This window comes from Sminthopsis crassicaudata, chromosome 3 (genome assembly GCF_048593235.1).
Source record: "Sminthopsis crassicaudata isolate SCR6 chromosome 3, ASM4859323v1, whole genome shotgun sequence".
NCBI lineage: Eukaryota > Metazoa > Chordata > Mammalia > Dasyuromorphia > Dasyuridae > Sminthopsis > Sminthopsis crassicaudata.
Window position 1 is genome coordinate 643,049,529 of NC_133619.1, and position 21,059 is coordinate 643,070,587.

A 21,059-nucleotide genomic window follows, 5' to 3' on the forward strand; every position below is an offset into this window, starting at 1 on the left:
AAATAAAAATTTTCCAACCTCCACCCCAATCCCCCACCTCTACCCATAGTTCTAGGGGTCCGTGGGAAGACTCCAGAGGACTTCTGGATGGCTGAGCCCTGAATTTTACCTAGTGCCAATAGCAGTGGCATACTGCAGAGATTCTGCCCCTTTGGGGCAGATTTCCCCTTTGGGCCTAAGGACTGACTTTAAGCCCCACATTAATCTATCCAGGACAACTACTTTCTATGCCCTTCTGGGTTGTGATTGAACTATAATTCATTTATGTAAATGTTACCAAAATATGATGATTTCCTTTATTTTTAATGATGGATTTTTTTTTCTATTACAATATGTTAAACAAATTTAAAAAAATGACCAAGTGAAATGTTTTAGTAGAAATTATTATTGATCAGTAACTTACTGCTTTTGCTATTAAACAGAAAAACAACTGTGGCTTGCCCTGAGATGCAGACAAGGGAATTTGTAATACATGGTAAAGACTCTTGAAAGAGGCTTTGATTTGCTTTCAGTGATAGATGCACGTATATCTGCGTGAATGAGTGTCAAACCCACTTTAGCAGTCAAAGACAAATGCCAAGAAGTGTTCTCCAGCCTTTCAGAGGAAATGCTCACAGTCCCAGTCTGCTTATACGAATAAAACCCTGTCAGGGATGCATTCAATTCTAGGAGACCTAAAGCAAAAGGTTCTTCAATTTCTCCCTTTATTCCTGCAAAGTCCATGTTTTTCTGAAGGTCTCTGGCTATAGACAAGGTTGAGTGAAGGAGGATAATCAGAAGAAGCAACCAATAGCTTTATAGAGCTCCAAATTCCCCAGAACAGTCCTTCACAAGGCCACTTTTGGAAAGCAGTGGCTTCTGTCTTCTTGGCCTTTGTTATTACTCAATAGAGGACAGAGGGTTTGTCATTTGTCCAGAGTTGCTTATTATGGGTTGGGTAATGTATGGTGGTCTCTCTAACAAGATAAGGGGAATGTAAGGGCTTCTGTTGTTCAAAGGCTTCACCCTTCAGCTCTGCCACATTCAGAAGTGAACCTGGTGGGAACTATTCCAGGTAAAGTGGAGCCAACTCTCCCCAAGGATAAAGGTTTTAGAGGGAAATATATGTACAGTTATGGGGAATTGGTTGTACTTCTGCTCTTGCTATAGCTTATCAGGAATTGTTCTATTGTAAAAATTCTTGGCTGATATTGCTTTTCAATAATAACTTGTAAACATAATTATACTTGTTAGAAAATATTTCTGGACATGTAGTCCCAATTACCCTTTGCATTTATTTTCCACTCTGTTCTCAAAACAAAAACAAATAGATCTGTCCTCTGTTTTCCATGATATCCCTTAAAAAGCCTTAAAAGCATATATGCCATGGAAAATGACTCAGGATATGGTCTTGTTCGGCTAATATTTGTTGTTCTCACCCCATGTGCCCATGTTCAGATGTACTTCTTGCCAGAAAGACCCAAGGGTTCTTGGATTTGATAATTCTTATATCAGAAAACCCCATTCCAATGCTTCTTATTCCTCTCACCTACCCTTTGGCTATTCAACAGGTGGGCAATTAACTAGAGCTTGGACAGAGTCAAGAAAACAGCAGCAGGAACAGGAGGAGCAGTTGCAAAGTTCCAGGAGAAAGCTGTCAGCTAACTAGAAGTCAACTGCCTACATGGAGAACCCCACAAAATTTGTCTTTTTCAAGGGAGTCCCTCTCCTTCCCAGTTATCATGATGTGGAACATATTCAAAGAATGCAAGATGAGTTTGAGCTTCAGGATGAAGATGTCATGATAGTGACCTACCCCAAGTCAGGTAAGGAGCAGGGGAAGGAAACAGGACATGGAGAAGGAGGCTAGAAGAGATGAGCTTTCTTCTGTTCCTCTATATTCCAGGTCAGTCCTTGGAGAACAAAGAGACTTTAGACTGCAGGTAGCCCAGCCTTCTCATTGGTGACCAGAGATTCCTAGGTTTGGTGCACCCTGGTCTCTCTGGCAGGGAGTTTGGTGAAGCTCATAGATCCCTTTTGAGAATAAAATGTTGAAATAATTAAATGGAAAGCTAAACTTGTAAAGTTGTCCCCCTCAACTACATGGATCCTCTGAAATATCTCTATAGATATTTCTGGAGATTCATGGACCTCAAATTAAGAACCCAAAATATAAACAGAGTGTCTTAGGCACTTAGGTACAGTAGAATGAGAATGATTCATTTTTGTGAGTTCAAATCTGGACTCAGACACTTCCTAGCTCTGTTTTCCTGGACAAATCATTAAATCCTCTTTGCTTCAGGTTCCTCATCTGTAAAATAAGTTGGAGAATGGATAGCAAACCACTCCACTATATTTGCCAAGAAAACCCCAAATGCTGTCAGAAAGTATCAGATAAGACTTCAAAAACTGAACACCAACACCACGGTCTGAGAAGGAAAGAAGGTGGCCAGGAGCCATAAAGCTACCAAAAAACAGACAGAGAAGACCCATAATCCTGACAGCATGGTCCCCCTTTGCTTATGTTTGTCCCTCAGGAATGTGTCCTAATCCTCTTTAAAGGAAGAAGTGTTTGAGGCACCCCAGGAGGGCCAGGCCAGATTCATGCTCCTGTTCCCAGAGCTCAGTGTCACTGGTAGTCAGGGAAAGAGTCACTGGTAAGAAGACTGGAAAGGGATTATGCTCCAGAGAGACTTAAAACTCAGACAGCATTTGATGTTTCAGCAGATGACTTTGGGAGAAGCAACATTCCAACCCAGGGCTTCCTGACTCTACAACTAATGCTTCATTAACTCCAACACTCCAAGGTCTCTGGAAGGTCCCCTAGCTTGCATGGAAATGATACAACTGGGATTAGAACTCAAGTCAAGTCCTCAGACCCACAGGGCAAAGGAGCACTTGTACATATGCTGTGCTACAGCCCTGCTGACCCAGCCCTAGAAATGCTCCCTGCTGCCCTCCTCTCATACCTTCCTTTATGCAGAACTCAAAACACAGAATGCACTTCCCATACCCATTTCTCTGGTAAAGTTGGGGACATTTACCTGGCACAGTGGATAGAACACAAGCCTTGAAATCAGGAGAACCTGAGTTCAAATCTGGTCACAACAGACACAATACTTCCTAGCTCTGTGACCCTGGGCAAGTCACTTAACCCCAGTTGCTCAGGAAAAAAAACAACAACAACAACAACAACAACCACCAATCAAACAACCCCCCTCAACTTTCTGGTGAAGTCTTATTCCTTCTTTATGACCCAGAAATCTCTGTCTTAACTTCTCAATCCCACCAGGGATAGACCTTTCCCATAATACCTATTTCTCTCTTACATCTCTCATGCAAACTTCCAGGCAGGACTAGCTAGTGGGATGTTTCACAGAGTTGCACTGTCTGGTCCATCTCACGCCACTATAGTGAACAACTTGAATTCTGGGACCACATGCTTAAGTCTCCCAACTCTGATCACAATACACTGACACACTGTACACTGAGCCTAGACTTTGTGCTGGCCGGCTCCCCCATGCCTGGAAGGTTCCCCTTCCTCATCTTGGTCTTATACCTTCCCTAGCTTCCTGCAGGACTGAGCTCAATTATCACCTTCTACTGGAAACTTTCCATGAAACTCCCAACTCCCTGCTCTTTCCTCTCTGAGATCCCCCTGCATCCATTCTCTATGTCACTGATATGAACTCAGTTATTCACATTTCTCCTCTTACCTTAGATTATGAGCCCCTTGTGGTAAGAGACTGAGTTTTTCTTTCCTTCTGATCCCCAGCCTTCTTCAGCACAGTGTCTGGCACCCCATAAGTGCTCCAAAGATGCTGGTGGAATCGCCATAGACTCTTTGGTGTAGCCATCCACCTCCCCAGGCACATTTGAATTTCATCTCAACTTAGTAAGTAGCACTCTCTCAGGTAGAGCTGGGAGTCCTTTCCCCTCCTCCTGTGGAAGTTTTCCACTGGCTTGTTCAAATGTGGGCAAGACTGAAATCTGTGAAATCTCTCCTGCCTCTCCTACCTATGATTCTGTGAATAAAATAATCATGAGACCCTAACCCACCTTTTGTTTTTATTCCATGCAGGAACTCACTGGATGATACACATCCTCAGCCTGATCTACTCAAAAGGGGACCCCACTTGGGTTAAATCTGTCCCTTATTGGAAACGTTCTCCCTGGATCGAGTTTAAAAATACCATGGAAATGATCAAGAACAGGACAGACTCCGGTCTCTTCACTTCCCATCTCCCAGTCCATCTCTTCCCTAAGTCCTATTTCACCAGCAAGGCCAAGGTGAGCACATGCGGGCCCCAGTTAAAAGAGAAAGAAACAGATATCTAGGAGGTGGAAGGAGGATGGGACAGAGAGAGGCTGGAGCAACATTTCTGGTTCATATTTCATAGGAATTCAGGAACGGGAGGAAGCAGATGGAGGTTTCTCTTTGCTCTCCAACATTTACACACTGCCTCATAATTCTCCTGCTTGTTCCTTATGACTATGTCACTGCTCACTTTTACCTCTGGCAAGGGAGGATAAATGTTATGTGGAGAACATTCAGAACAAGAGCATGAGATAAAGAAGGGAAAGGAAAGGAAAGAAAATGGAAGCATGAAGAGGATTTATATAGCTTTGAAGAAATGCTGAAAACTGTATTGGAGACGGGGAAATTTGAAAGGAATTGAAAGGTTTCCTGATGATTTAGTAGTAGGAAGGGACTCAGAGAGACAGAAGAGTTCTTCTTCCAATATCTAGTGGGCCAACATATATACAAGTGGTTAGGTTTTATTTGTTTGTTTGTTTGATGCTTGCTCCAAAGGAGAAAGCCAGGAGCAATGAGGAGGTGGGACAGATAGGGTTAATTGGGGCTGAAAGGATCCCTTTAAGATGGTAAGTGGATTTTCTCCATTTCTACTTTCTCCTCATGTTCTATACTCAAGGATAATCTGATTATTTCTTGCACTATTGTGTCAAGGTTCCTTTTTGGTCACAGCTTTCAGGTAGCCTAATTATTCTTATATTTTCTCTTCTTAATGTGGTCTCCAGATCTGTTTTTCTAATATTTCAAATTCTGTTCTATTTTTTTTTTCATCCTTTTCTATTTTATTTTGTTATTTCCTGGTCTCTTATAGCTTCACTGTCTTCCCCTTGCCTAATTTTAATTTTCAAAGAGTTATTTTCATCTGTGATACTATCTCCTTTTTCAAATGGTTACCTTTTTTTCCACAATCTTCTTGTTTTTTCTTGGATTTTTTTTTGGTTTGTTTTGTTTTCTTTTCTTCTTCTCAGTGTCTCACATTTGATTTTCAAATTCTTTTTTGAGTTCTTTTATAAATTCTCTCTGGGCAGAGAAACATTTCAAAGAATTATACTACTCACTGGATATGCTGGTTTCTTCTTTTGCAGAGCCTTATCTCAGCCGCACAGCTGCTGGTATTCTTAATCAGCAGAAATTCCCTAGGTCTTCCAGTACTCAAAGCCCTAATTTCCCACACTGTCTTTGAGGTGAAAGTTCCTGTGATTCTGACTGAATCTTTAGCCCCAGGGTTCTTCACTTGCTATTTCTGTTGAGTTAGCCTGGAGCTGTTTGCTCTTCATCTGAGTTAAACTTCATCCTGGGGACTTTTTTCTCAACTTCTGTTCTCAGGAGAATCACCATTCTTCAAAAGTCTTTGTTTTTCTGAAGTCTATGTTCACTCTGAGGCACAAATTTGTTCTGTTTGTGGGAAAAATCTGGAGGGCTTGAAATGTTCTGACCTACTCTACCATCTTCCCAGAGTTTTTCTCTTAGCCTTATTTTTAGTGAGGCTTCCTAAGACCCATTTGACTTCATCCTCCAGAATGTCTAGCTCTAGATCAGTAGCCACACCATCCTGGTTATCAGTGATGGTAAGAGATTTCTTGTCTGCTTCTTTTGTGCATTCTCACCATCTTTTCTTAATCTCTTCTGCTCCTGTTAAACCCCTACAATTTTTGTCTTTTATCTTGTCCATTGAAACTTGCCCTTGAAATCTCTAATTTTCTTAAAGAAATCTCTTGTCTATCCTACACTATTGTTTTCTTCTTCATCTTTCCATTGCTCATGTAAGAAAACCTTCTTGTGTCTCCTTGGTATTCTATGAAATTTTGCATTCATTTGGGCATATATTTAATTTACCTTCTTCTCTCAGCTGTTTGTAAAACTTCAGCAGACAACCATTTAGCTTTTTCACACTTCTTTTTATCTGGAATGCTTTGTCTTTGTGGTTGCCTCCCAGACAATACTTGCAACTTTTGTCCAGAGATCTTTAGGCGCTCTGTATACCAGCTCTAATCCTTTTAATCTATCAATTAACCTCCATTTCATGTTCGTAAATAATATAAATTAGTTCATGCCTATAGGTTCAGATGGTTTCCCCCTCTTTTTTCCATTTAAATCTGAATTGTGCTACAAGAAGTTCAGGATCTGAATCATGGTCAGCTTTAGGTTTTATTTTAACTGACTACATAGCGTTTCTCCACGCTTGAATGCACGATATATAAACAATGAGATTTCTATATTGACCATCTATATTGACTATATTCATGTGTAGAGGATTTTTTTAGGTTGTTGAAAAGAAGTGTTTGCTATGATCAATAAGTTATTTTGACAAAACTCTATTAGTCTCTGCCCTGATTTATTTTCTGTACCCAAACCAACCTTGCCTGTTATTCCAATTATTTTAAAACTTCCTATTTTAATATTGCAATCCATTCATGAGTGTGATTTTTGTTCTCTTTAGCATCAATGGTTAGAGAACTTGCTTGTGTTTCTGTGACCTTGAAGAGCTTGTCTTAGATTTGAACAAATATCACTTGATATCCACAGTAGCATATGTAGTAATCATGTGAATCAAATTCAGCCATTCCCTTCCATTTAATTTCACTGACGCCTACGATGTGGATGTTTAATCTTTCTATCTCCTATCTGACCATATCCAACTTAATTTGGTTCATGGCTCTTACGTTCCATTGATGGCTGCTTTTAGGCCTGCACTGTTTTTGTAAAATTTTCATTATCCTCTGAAGAAGTTTGTTTACATATCAAAAGAGATGTCCCCCTTTTGATTATCATTTAAATTTAAGTTAGGTTTAGTAGTTCTTGAATTAAATTTAAAGTTGAACTTAAATTCGTTTTTTGGGCAACCTGAGCAATATTTATCTTTATAATATCAGCCCTTTTTTGTCACTAGATGCACTCATAGCTCAGCTTTCCCAAGGAAATAAAGGTGAAATGAATGAAAAAAGAAATGAATGGAGGAATAGTATGTTTAATCTGCTTTGAAAAAGCACTGAGGCAACTAGGTGGCACTGTGGGTAGAATAACAGCCCTGAAGTCAGGAGGACCTGAGTTCAAATCTGCTCTCAAACACTTGAGCCTTCTTAGCTGTGAGATTGTGGGCAAGTCACTTAACCCCAATTGCCTCAACAAAAGCAAAAACTAACCATTAGTACTTTCTCTAAAGATTTCTCTCATGATTTTTATCATGAGTTCTTCATAATTATCTTGGATCATAATATTGCTGAGAAACAGTTCATCATACTATTTTGTTGTGACTGTATATAATGTTCTTTTGGTTCTACTCATTTCAATTTTTATTGTTTCACATAAATCTTTCCTAGTTTTCTAAATATGCCATTACAATCTGATGTACTATCTTGTTCAACCATTCCCCAATTCATAGGCATTCCCCTACCAATTCTTAGCCACCACAAAAAGACCTGTTATAAATAATTTTGTACAAATAGATTATTTCCCCTTTGTTACCTCTGTTGGATACAGGCCAAATAATGTCGCTGTCAGATCAAAGGGTGCAAAGTTTTATATTCTATAGTTCCACATTGCTCTCCCGAATAGTTGGATGAGTTCACAATTCTAGTACCAGTGTATTAGTGTCCTAGTTTTCCCATATAGCCTCCTAAATTTATTATTTTCTTATTAGTCACATTAGACAATCTGATCAATGTCAGGTGGCATCTCAGAGATGTTTTAATTTGCATTTATCTAATCAGTAGTGATTTAGAAGTTATATGAGTACAGATAGTTTGGATTTGTTTGGCTGAAAGCTGCCAGTTCATATCCTCTGACGATTTACCAACTGAGGAATTACTAGTATTCTTATAAATTTATCTATGTACTTGACAAATGAGGTCTTTATCATAGATACTCATTATAAATTTTTATCCTAGTTTTGTGTTTTTCTTCTAATTTTGGTTGCATTGGTTTTGTGCAAAAACTTTTCATTTTTATAGAGTCAAAATTATGCATTTTACATTTTGTAATGCTCTCTATATCTTGTTTCATGTTAAATTCTTCCATTCTCCACAGATTTGACAATTAAATTATTCTATACTCTTCTACTTTCCTACTAGTATCACCATCTTTGAATAAATCATGTATACATTTTGACCTTCATATGGTGTTATGGGCCAGAACTTGAAACTAGGTGCTTAGTTCATACCTTTAAAGGAGTGCACACATTGGTTCACACATTGGAGTTCACACCTTTGGAGAGCATACATAGATTGGGGACTTCCAGGAGATTTACATCTAGAATTGATTTCTAGGAGATTCACAAGTCAGAAAGCCACAAGCCCACGCTCTGGGAGGGAGTCAAGATTCATTCCAACTTCCACCTTTGTACTGGAGAGATTCGGAGGGAGCTCTTGGAACCAAGGAGAGAGATAAGCCTCTATTAAAGCTAACCGGGCCCAGGAAAAGATTCAGGACTTTGAAGGACACAATAAAGGATCTGGACTTTAACTCCTGGCTGCATTTAGGATTATTGAACTGAACTGAAACTAAGGCTGCGTCCAGAAGCACCCCTAGAAACCTGCTCCCAGAGAACATTACAATTTAGAGAAAAGAACATTACGATATGGTATACAGTATGAAATATGTCTGTAACCAGTTTCTGTCAGATTATTTTCCAGTCTACCCAGCAGTTTTTAATCAAATAAAGAATTTATGTCCAAAAGGCTTAAATCTTTGAGTTTGTTAAACATTAGATTACTATGGTCATTTACTATAATATCTTGTATACCTAATCTATTCTACTGATCCATCAATTTATTTCTTAGCTAGGGACAAAGTGTTTTGATAATTACCACTTAATAATGAAATTGGAACTCAGGTATGACTAGGTCACCTACCTTCACATTTCTTTTCAGTGATTTCCTGGATATTCTTCACCTTTCATTCTTCCAATTGAATTTTATTTTTTCCAGCCCTATTAAATAATTGTTGGCATAGCAATAAGTAAATTACTTTAGGTAGAATTGTCAGTTTTATAGTGTTGGCTCAGCTCTTAATAGTAATTAAAGTGGTCTTTGTTTCCCAGGCTATTCAGCACTCAGGGCAATCCCTAATTTCTAGTTTATCAGACAAAAAGAGATCTAAAAGATCTGGCTCTGGCCACTAAGATTTTATTCATCAACAATTCCTTTGGTATTCCATGGGTCAAAGTAAAATTGGAACATTAGGGGAAGCATCTAAGAACTTCACTATTTAATACCTTTCAAGCAGATAGGTTTATTGTGTACTTGAACCATACAGGCTGTGAATCAGAGAACTGGGATTAGGAGAGGAAGAGGGAAGAGGAGGTGCAAAAGGAAGACAAGGAGGTTGCAGATGGCACTAAAAGAATAAATATTTCAATAATGTAGGGGTTTGACTGGATGGCTGCTTCTCTTCCCTTCTGCCTCTTTTCTTCTGCAATGCTAGAGCTTTCTGAAGAACAACTTGAGTTAAAGGAAGAAGAGAAGAAGGAATCAAGGGAAAAGTAATCAAGGAAAAAGTCTGAAGAGGAGAAGATGATGAATATAAAGGGAAGAATAGAGATTTTCAGGCTGAAGCTGGAAAGAGACGTACATCAACGCTGTCACATATGGTGTCCAACCCCTCTTTCCAGAGAACCCTGAATGTCTAGGATATATAAGGAGATGCTAACATTTCTACTATATGGAACAGTACATTTACTGAAAGATCTTTGAACAAGTTGTTCAGTCATATTGAAGATATTAGTGTCATGACTCCCTCCTTCATTTGCCTTTACCCTCCATTTTCCCTATATTATCTGGGCCCATTTTGACTTTTAGGGTACATTCTCTGTGATGAGACTTTATTTGCATTATCTGCAGTCTTTGTTAATTAGAATATTTCCAGAGCATCTTTGTTTACTTCTGATCATAATCCCTTTACTTCTTTTAGTCAATCAAATGAAACGTTTGATAAGCACTCAGTATGCCCCTAGAATTGCTTTCCTCTCTGTCCTTTCTTTATACAGAATTTCCAATTCCTCCAGAATAGACATCCTTTCTATTATATGCTTCTCTTTCTCATACTTTTCAATTGAAAACTAGTTTAATTTGAGTTACAAGACTCCTGCCATACACATTATTATCTGTCCTTTTTATTTGAATGCCATCCTCAGCCAGGATATTGTCATGCCTTTATTCTAAGTCACTATCTAATAAATGCTGATTCCCTTTCTTTCTTTATTTTTCCTTATTGCTAAGTAAATAAGTATATTTGATGTCGAATACTGTCATTATTGTGAATAGCTGCTTTGCATTAATAGAAAGACATTGGCAAGGACTCAAAATTAAAGTCATGAATGAGGAAATTATTTTCCCTACAACAGAATCACGTGTAGAATTTTGACAAAATCTAAGTGTAACTCCAATTCTGAGGTGGTTTTTCTATGAGAACCAGGATCTGATATTATGAGAGTATTTAGGGAAAAGCAATCTAGCCCCTGGGGTGAGTAGGTGCTGCCATGACCATAGCAGAAATATGTAGTTACCAACATGAGTGATGCATCTATGAGTAATTACATACAATAGAAACAGTTTACCAGTAGCACCAATGGTCAAAGACAATTAAGTCAGCCAGCCAAAAAAGATTTATTAAGCACCTGTTACCTGCCAGCACAGTAGTAAAGACAAGAGATATAAGAAATGGATGGAGAAGGCAGCTCCAAAAAATGGGTCAAATGCTCTCCCAGCTAGAGATGCTTCATGAGGAAGGAAAATGGATGTGCTAACCATGCAATCTTCCGATTTCTCTTTCAGATCCTTTATGTTGCTAGGAATCCAAGGGACGTCCTTGTATCTTTATACCATTATAAAAATCATGTCCCACGTTACCCATTATACTCAACTTTTGAGCATTTCTTTGAAGAGTTCCTGCAGGGAAAATGTGAGTGAAGAAGGAATGATGGAACTGCATCCTACTTCCCATCCTTATCACTTTTCTCTATATGTTCTCAGCACCCTTTTACCATCATAATGAAAATCCCTATTTTATTGACATCCTTTCATTTCCTGGGAGGCACATGCCTTCCAACAGCTCAGCAATATAGACAGTGCAAAGACTGCCTCCCCCATCTTAGAGAAGAGTGTTAGAAGTGAAGACTGCAAAAGGGATTTTTTCAAGACTATATGACCAAGAAATTTTCAGACATGACAATAATTCGGGCCCAGGCCTTTTGAATCTAAGACCAGTTGTATTTCTGAAAAGCAAAGTCTCAAGAGAGCAGATCAGGGCCTGGATTGAAATGTAAACCATTCAAGTTCCCCTATTTCTTCCATAGTGAAGTTTTAATATCATTTACTTCAGGGGTCCAACCTAGCCTTTTCTCTTGCTGAGAACTCTCAGGCTAAGGCCAGCACCTGAACCAAGTTCTTGGTTGTACTTGTGACTTCCCTGGGCTCTTCTCCTAGCTAGACTGCTCTTAAATGACATTTTTCTGTGATTAGGAATCAAGCTCTCTCTCCACTCCCAACCCCACTATCCCCTCTTACTGTATAACATAAGAGCAGAACTTACTTCTTTGTCCATGACTCTCATTCTGACAGGCATCTAGGGCAGGTAAGCACCTTATCAACCTGAAACAAAAATAACCTGGGCTCCCATCTCTCCTTTTCCATTCATTTTCAGTACCACTTGGGTCCTGGTTTGACCACATCAAAGGATGGCTTCCCATGAGAAATTCTGAGAAGTTTTTGTTCCTAACCTATGAGGAACTTCATCAAGTAAGGTCCCTGTCCTTTTCCCTTTTCATCTTTCCAGGGGTCCCCATTAATGTTACTGCCTTCCCTTTTTTCAATTCTTTCCAATTAATCTTGCATATATCTTAGTTCTGCATGACAGGTTGCATATTGTTTCACTCAGAAAAGGAACAATGTTTTCTAAGGATTACGTGCCAGGCATTTTGCTAAGTGCTAGGAATACAAAGAAAGGCAAAAGATAGTTCCTGCCCTCAAACAGCATAAAATCTAATTGGGGAGAATGTGCAAATGACTTTATATGAATAAGAACAGTACTGTAATAAATTGGACACATTCAGGAGACGGGCAGGCTAGGATGAAGAGGGCTTGGGAAAGGCTTCCTGTAGAAGGTAGGATTTCCATTAGGAGTTTTTAAAAGCCAGGGAAGTCAGACAGAATGGACAGTGATGAATTTTCCAAGCATGGGGGAAAGTCAGAACAAATGCCCCAAACCAAGACATTGAGGGCCATGTTCATCAGAGGCTGACACTGGGTTAAGAAGGAGGGGAAAGCAGGCACAAACATCTAGAAATAGGACGGAGCACACAGACCTAAGGAGAAAGCTGGAGTATGTCAGAAACTGCATCAACAGAGCAGCTGAGAAAGAGAAAGGAGGAATGAGTGCCAGTTCAGAAAGGCCAGACACCATATGCCAGTGTTTGGTTCTGAAGGTACAAATATATGATGCAGTAACTTGTTTAAAAAAACCAAACCATCAAGTATTCTTTACAGTACCTGCTAGTTCTGATCCTGGGTCCATCCTCTGGTCCAGTCATGTCCCCTCACTCTGAATCTCTTCCATGGAGAGAACCTGGCATTTGTCAAGAGCTCTTTGCAGGATATCTCCATATCTGTCAGAAGCTTCCCTTGTGACAGCCACATGAGGTTGATTTTCTTTGTGTGGTTTGGGAACTTAGTGAGAGGAGCTCCCACAATCCTGAGTAATTTCCCAGGAATCTCTTGAGCTTTCCCTTACCCAATCTCTATATGTACTTTCTCTCCTGCCTAATGTCTTTCCTTTCCTTTCATTATACTTTTGTTCATGCCTTATCTCTTTCTTTTTCTATCGTCTGTCTCTTTGTCTAAACCTCTTCTTTCCTCTTCATTTCTTAGTTTTTAAAAAATTTCCTCAGAGATCTCTTGCATATTCCTCTATGAACTTACCCTGATGGGGTTTTCCCCCCCCTTTTCTTTAATCCCTTTTCCCTCTTTCTTTCCTCTCCTCAACCACTCCATCTACTAATAAGATATATTTTGCTTTTCCCCATCTACTCAGTATCCCTTAACTTCTCGTTTAAACTCTTCTTCCAGCTTGCTCTTTCTTCCTCTTTCCCTTCATATTTTCTTCCTGTTTTCTTTCTTTCTCTTTTTCTCTTTTTCCTTTTTTCTCTTCCTTTCTATCTTTTCTTCCACCTCCTCTTTTCCCTTTTTCATTTTTTTCCATTACTCTACTTTCTGTTTTCTTTTTTCTTTTACTCCAATATTTTTTCCTTTTTTCCATTTTCTTTCCCTCGATCTGTTCTTCCAATTTTTTTTCTTTTCTTCCTTTCCCTACATTTCTTTCTCTATTTTCTTTTCCTTTTTCTTTCCCTCCATCTCTTCCTTCTGTTCTGTTTCTTTAGTTTTTTTCTTCAACTCTTCTTTCTATTTTCTTTTTTATTAATTTTATAATTATATAATTATATTTATACCTTTTTTTTGGAAGTACATATGCATGGGCAATTTTTTATATTATCCCTTCACACTCACTTCTGTTCTGAATTTTCCCCTCCTTCTCTCCATCCCCTCCCCTAGATGGCAGGCAGTCCCATACATGTTACATATGTTATAGTATATCCTAGATACAACAAATGTGTGCAGAACCAAATTTCTTGTTGCACAGGAAGAATTGGATTCAGAAGGTAAAAATAATCTGGGAAGAAAAATAAAAATGCAAACAGTTTACACTCATTCCCAGTGTTCCTTCTCTGGGTGCAGCTGATTGTGTCCATTTCTGATCAATTGGAACTGAATTATCTTCTTTCTATTTTCATTTAATTTCTTTCTTTCTCTCCATCTCCCATATTTGTTGTTTCTTCCTTTGTTTTTGCCTCTATTTCTCCTGTTTTTTTCCTCTTCTTTTTTACTCCAGCTCCTCTTTTTTCTTTTCCTTTTTCTCCTCATCTTTTCCAATTATTTTCTACTTTCTTTCATTTGTGTCAATTCTTCTCTTTTTTTATCTCTGCCTTCCATACCAGCTCTTCACTCACCATAATTTCTTATTTTACTTCCTTTTCCTCTTCTCTATTCTACCTTCAAATTGTCTACCTTCTCTCCTTCACTACTTGATTGTCTTTTCATCCTCTTTCCCATTCTTACTACTCCCTAGCACCCAATCTAATGTCTTTTGTCCCTTTACTTAGTTCTTTCACTATTTCTCTCAAATCTTTCCCTTCAGATTTTTCTTTCTCTCTTCATCTAAAATCTCTGTTTCTGCTTCTCTTACACATTTGTCCACTCCCTTTCCCTCCTTTTCTTTCTCTAAGACTTTTTCATCTCACCATTATAAGTTGTTGTAATTTTTCCTAGAACCTTAAGGGCAGTGTGGAAAAAATTTGTCAATTCTTGGGCAAGGAGCTGAGTGAGGAAGAAATTAATTCAGTCGTGAAGAATGCTTCCTTCCAAGTCATGAAAAACTATATACTGGAAAACAAAGAACCTATATTTTCTGGAAATATGGAATCTGTTAAAATTATGATGATGAGAAAAGGTGAGAAGCAATGTTCTAGGATCATAAGAGAGTTCAGTAGGTGGTTCACCACACTTCCCATCCCAGCTAACATTTAGGCACTCAGAAATAGAATCAGAGAAGGTATGAATCTCAAAACAGTAGGACAGAAAAGAGACAGCCTAAGAATTTGTCCCATTAATATAATAGACTGTAGTATACTTATACTATATATAGTATATTTGTTTTAGCAAAATATATTATATATGTATTTATAATACTGTAGTATATATATATATATATACATATATATATATATATATATATATATATATATATATATATATATATATGTATATGATACACTCAGAGATAGAATGTATGACTTTCCAAGAAAACCTCTCCCAGGTTTTCCTGCATCTGAGAAAAATTCAGCAGAGGAGCAGTAAGAGGAAGAGGCAAGGCTCCCTGTCAATACTGCTTAAATGATGAATGATGAAGAGAAAAACTCACTGGTTGCAGGGGAGGGTGCTATCCCATCAATATCAGTCACTGCAGTTTACCCATGTCTTCTTCCTAAGCCAAGGAGGAAAGGGAGAAGGGGATGGGGAAAAATGATCACTAAGGACATGACCCCAGCACCTGTTGCCCTCATTCCATATGTGACAGGAATCTGTGGAGACTGGAAAAACCACTTCACAGTGACTCAAATGGAGACATTCAACAAGCTGTACCAAGAGAAGATGAAGGGGATGGACCAAGATCTCTTCCCATGGGATCAATGCTGAGATGGAGATCATCTGGTGTTCTCTGATTCATCCCTATATGATCAACAAATGATAATTCTGGCTCCTCCTTTGCATCTCTCTTCTACTTTTTATTCTCTTATTACTATACCTAGCAGAAAGAAAATTAGAATTGAAACACAGGCATCCATGCTGCTTCCCAAAGGAAAGCTTCCAGTGTGGGTCCCTTACTCAGCATGCTAATTATACTTTTGACTCACATGCATTAGATATTATTGTGGAATGTATTGTACCTAGACTATATTGTAACACATGTAAAATGTATGGGATTGCCTGTCATCGGGGGGAGGGAATAGAGGGAGGGGGGGATAATTTGGAAAAATGAATACAAGGGATAATATTATAAAAAATAAATATATAATAAAAAATTATTAAGTAAAAAACAAAAACAAAAAAACAAAACAAAACAAAACAAAAAGATATTATTGTGGAAAGATCCTTTTAAGCCTGTGATTTAAACATAAATAAATGCTGAATGTTGTAAGCTGAATGTTCTACCTGTTGAGATGATGGTGACTGTAATCATTTCTCAACAAATTCATAATGCTAAGAGATTATGTAATGTCAAATAGTGCTTGCCTTGATGAAATAAATTTAATGACTCCAAGCTGGTCATGATGAATAGTTTGCAAAACGAGATATTTTTGCATTACAATTGATCCTTTGATTTCTGGAACATTTCTAGCTTAAAATAACCACACAAAACAAAGGATAAATTGCATAAAAAGGAATTTGGTAAGGAGACTTTTTTTTTTTTTTTTTGGAATTTTGCAAATATAACCTGAAAAGCTTTAAAGGAAAGGTTAAAAAAACAAAAAAGAAAAAGAAAGAATGCTGTCCACCTATATTGACCAAAGTTGAGTCTATAGAGAATTACAGCCAGGTCCTGGTTACTGTGTATAATGAATCTCATAAATGTGCACATGATTCACATTCACATTGCATTTTTTCCATTGGGCTCTAGCCAGTGGATATATTTTTCATAATAATAATAATGAATATTGAATCTGAATAATGAAACTTAGAAGGCATAGGACTCCTTTATGGAATTCATTATTTGCATCAATTAGGACCTAACTGAAGCCCAAATTTAGGGAAAACAATAGAGGGTGAGATACTGAGGAATTCAGAGGAAATAAAATCGAAGAAAGGAGTGAAAGCCATGCTATCCCATGTCCATAAATAAAAATTTAAAGAATAGGGATCAGGATAATGAAGTAGCCTAATATAAGCATCAATTTTGAATAAAAATAATGAAAAATTAATGAATGAGAATTTAAGTCCTCAGTCTATGTCAGGCACTTTGCTAAGTGCTAGAGTTACAAATATAAAATCAAGCCAGGCCCTGTGCTGAAAGAGTTTACATGTTAATAGGGGAAGCATAGTCAGGAGGGAGTGTTGGCCAGGGAAGCCACAAGGTTTGGGAGTGGAATTGGAGAGTGTCTGAAGCAGGCCGATACAGGCTGGTATTTCAATAGGTTAGGTACTGGGGTGTAGCATTTCACAGGTCACATAAGCAGCTTTGCTTAAGTATAAATAAAACTTTACAAAGTTGGTTCTTCAACAAGGACACCCTGAGCTGATTCTGCCTGGTGTAGCTTTGTTGCACCAGTTGTCCATCAGGGTTTGCAACCAAGCAGCCATGAATACTGGGAGCTCCTTCTGGACACCTGGTATTGATATCAGGAAGGGATGTCAATCTCTAGAGCCAGCCAGGGACAAGAGCAATCTTAAGACCTTTAAAGGAAACACTAGCTGGTTGGCCTGCAGAAGGGGGCTATGTCCCACACGGAGATTGGCTGATGCATACTTTCCAGGAAAGTTGAAGCTAATTTGATAACTTTTCCAGTCACAAGTGAAAAAAATGGGGGGAATAAGATCCTAGTCCCATTGGTGGCCTAGGAAATACCTGGGGAGAAAGAACAGTGTGGTGAGTCTGAGAAGGGCTGGTTTTGATGAAAGTATCAGAATCCCCAGCCCCAGAATGGAGCTATCAGCTGAATCAGAGCATGGTTAGATATCAAAAAGTGCCAAAGTCCTTACTCCAAACCAACCCATGCCAAGCATCTTGACTTCGGTGTTGCCAAATTGATGACGTTGAAGGACAGAGTGAGGCTGATGACTTTGTCCAACTCTGCCTCATATAAATCCAATTGATGCAGGAATTAAAAGATACCATCCTTACTGTTTTATCATTTTTACCTAAATCAGAGTCCCATGGAGACAAGCAAATGATAAATCAGCAGGGGCAGATATACCGGGAGCCATAATCACAACTCACCAGAGACTCAGGCTGTAGAGCTGTCTTCTCCCTGGATTGAATCAGAAGTGCGCCTTGACAGCCCCCAGTTCTCTGAGCAGGCTTTTTGTTAAAGGATCACACTATGTGCCTCCTGGAATGAGAAATGGGCTAAAGTGCCCTAAATAATTGTATGAGGATAATGTTGGTGATGAGAGGATGAGATGTGCAAGTCTTCAGTAATAAGTGATCGTTGCTGTTTCTGACTGTAGCCCTCTTAAGGAATATGTCTGATATTATAATGTATTATAAACACATTGATGATGAGCATCTTCAGGTTTTTATATAAAGTTTTTCTTTGACCTTATCAGGGTTTGTCATGGTGAGATAATATACACTGATAAGGGTGTTTTGGTGCTTTTCCACAATGGAAATCACATTTTCATGTACCTGTTATTCACTCCTTCAGTAGGCAGAGAAACGTGACTAGATTAGTCAATTAGTTGACTAGATTTCAAAATCTCCTCCTGCTTCATACCTCTCCCCATCACCATGGCCAATCCAGAAAAATATCCAGCTCTAGTAAGGTGACTTTCATTTGTCAACCTTGGTTAACTCTGGGCTATTCAAATGGGACACTTGCTGATTTCTTTCACAAGAGCAGTTCATTTTTCAGGTCTACTGAGTTTTGTGTTGGGCCCACATTCTCTCCATCAGTGCCAAATGAAATCATCTTTGCAAAAGTGTTTGTACATTTTTTTTAACGTGCAGAGTGGGTTTCATGCCTGCCTCAAGCCTCAATAAGCAGAGGGGCTTCACTTTTTCCATCTCTCTCCAATGGACAAGGTGGATACAGCTCATTGGAACCCATTGGATTTCTGCTCCATTTGTAGATACACAAGCAAACCTTCTGTCCCAAGCAGTTCTTCTGCCTGGTCCCTCCCATTCACTGCTCTCCAGATCTCCTCACATCACCTGGCAATTATCTAAAGATAGTGGAGCTGCTCCAGTGTCCAGCTAGACATTGGCCTTCCAGCAATTTGTGAAACCTGTCTGCCAAAGCCAGCCCATCTTCATCAAAAATTTAAAAAATTAATAGTATAAAGCATTAAGTTTAAAAGTTCTCTAGGGTTATCTGTGGCTCTCCCTCTCTTTGGTTTCTGGTAGAGGGTCTTGATATCTCTGTTTCTCCTTTTCACTATTGCTTGTCCTTAAGAATTGAAGGGTATGCCAGTGGTGTGTAAAATCTGATACTGAGGAAGAAAGTATGGAAAATGTTTAGAAGTATATGCAGAGGGGCAGCTAGGTGGCGCAGTGGATAGAGCACCATCCCTGAAGTCATGAAGACCTGAGTTCAATTTTGGTCTCAGACCTTTAACACTGCTTAGCTGTGTGTTCCTGGGCCAGTCACTTAACCTCTTTTTTTTTTTTTTTTTTTGAGGCTGGGGTTAAGTGACTTGCCCAGGGCCACACAGCTAGGAAGTGTTAAGTGTCTGAGACCAGATTTGAACTCGAGTCCTCCTGAATTCAAGGCTGATGCTCTATCCACTGCGCCACCTAGCTGTCCCCCCAGTCACTTAACCTCAATCAAATCAGCAAAAAAAAAAAAAAAAAAAAAAAAAAAAAAAAAAAAAAGTCTATGCAGATCCATTATCTGTTTTTATTGCTTGTGGCACACCCATGATTGCAAATGCTTGTATAAGGAATTCAGTGACCACTGGGGCTGTCTCTTTTGAATCCTGAAAAGGTGTCTAGCACAACGTGGATAAAAGACAGACGACCAAAAGATTTATAATGGGTCACATCCATTTACCAAATTTCAGCGGGTCTCAAACCCCGAGGGTTCTTACCTGGAGGGAGCATAGGAGCATGGAAAGGAAGGCAAGCTGGACAGGCTTTTACTATGCCTCTAGCTCCCTCTTTTGTTATCCCAAACTGGAGACATGAAGCTTGAGCAGCCTGATGATATTTAGAATGAGATTCTTGGGCGAGCCGAAATAGGGGAATGTTGGCTAACATGGTGAGAAGACAAGCTGCTTTTTGTTTCCAAGAAAAATAATTCCTAGAATACCAGTATGAGAGCGAATGTGGAAGAGGTAATACTTACCTAGATGCTTTCTCACTTGCTCTTGAAGTTTCTTAAAAACCTGAAATATGGTAGAGGCTACAAATTTTATCTGGGCTGTGGCAATTCTTTGCACCACACCTACTGAATGGGCTGAATCAGATACTATATTTAAATCGACTAGATAATAAGTAAGAGCTATCATGATTGCATACAACTCCTTCTGCTGAGTGCACAGAAAAAACTTCTGTTTTATAGCTAAGTCAGGAGAGTATACAGCACAGATGTTATATTTGTATGCATCTGTAAAGATGGTTGGTCCTTTAAGAAGAACTTTAGAAACTTTTTCTTCAAAAATTCATGGCCAATTATGTAATAGTCAGAGTATCTTTAAGAAGGCCAGTGTGTAGGACAAAATAGTCAATAACTATAGCAATCTAGTATTTGACAAACGCAAAGATCCCAACTTTTGGGATAAGAATTCATTGTTTGACAAAAACTGTTGGGAAAACTGGAAATTAGTATGGCAGAAATTAGGCATGGACCCACACTTAACACCATATACCAAGATAAGATCAAAATGAGTCATATAGAACGAAATTAAAAATTAATTAGAAGAACATAGGATAGTTTACCTCTCAGATTTGTGGAGGAGGAAGGAGGAGGGGATTTATTTTTAAAAAATTAAAAAAACACTAACCCCTCGTATATATGTAGGCCCTTTATATACTGGAATTAGAGCTCTTCTGTCTCTCCTGAGTCCCTTCCTACTACTAAATTTCCAGAAAACCTTTCAATTCCTTTCAAATTTCCCCATCTCCAATACAGTTTTCAGCATTTCTTCAAACCTATGCAAATTCCCTTCATGCTTCCATTTTCTTTCCTTTTCCTTCTTTATTTCATGCTCTTATCCTGAATGTTCTCCACATAACCTTTGTTCTTCCTTACCAGAGGTAAAAGTGAGCAGTGACAGAGTCAGAAGAGCCAAGCAGAAGAATTATGAGGCAGCGTGTAAAGGATGGAGATTCTTTCTGTGTGGTATGGAAAAGGTGAGGGGTCACCATTTAATAAAAAAAAAAGCTGGAGAGAGCTGTAGAAAACAAATCAAAGTTTATTTTACATTCTCATGAGAAGGGCGTCCCACCCTTCCAGCAGACAAGAAGAGAGGGAGCGCCTCCTGTGGGCAGGACAGCACCTTTA

General features: G+C 38.7%; 1 protein-coding gene across 1 annotated transcript in view; it reads left to right on the forward strand.

Annotated features, from left to right (window-relative positions):
* The window catches only part of LOC141564537 (sulfotransferase 2A1-like), a 31,539-nt gene extending 15,494 nt beyond the window's left edge, over positions 1-16,045 (forward strand). The window contains exons 2-7 of the mRNA XM_074307113.1: positions 1,551-1,805; positions 4,061-4,269; positions 11,065-11,191; positions 11,933-12,027; positions 14,611-14,791; positions 15,419-16,045. Coding sequence (XP_074163214.1) covers positions 1,664-1,805; positions 4,061-4,269; positions 11,065-11,191; positions 11,933-12,027; positions 14,611-14,791; positions 15,419-15,537 — 873 coding nt within the window. The 5' untranslated portion in view covers positions 1,551-1,663 and the 3' untranslated portion in view covers positions 15,538-16,045. The remainder of the gene's footprint in view (positions 1-1,550; positions 1,806-4,060; positions 4,270-11,064; positions 11,192-11,932; positions 12,028-14,610; positions 14,792-15,418) is intronic.
* Positions 16,046-21,059: the final 5,014 nt, after the last annotated feature.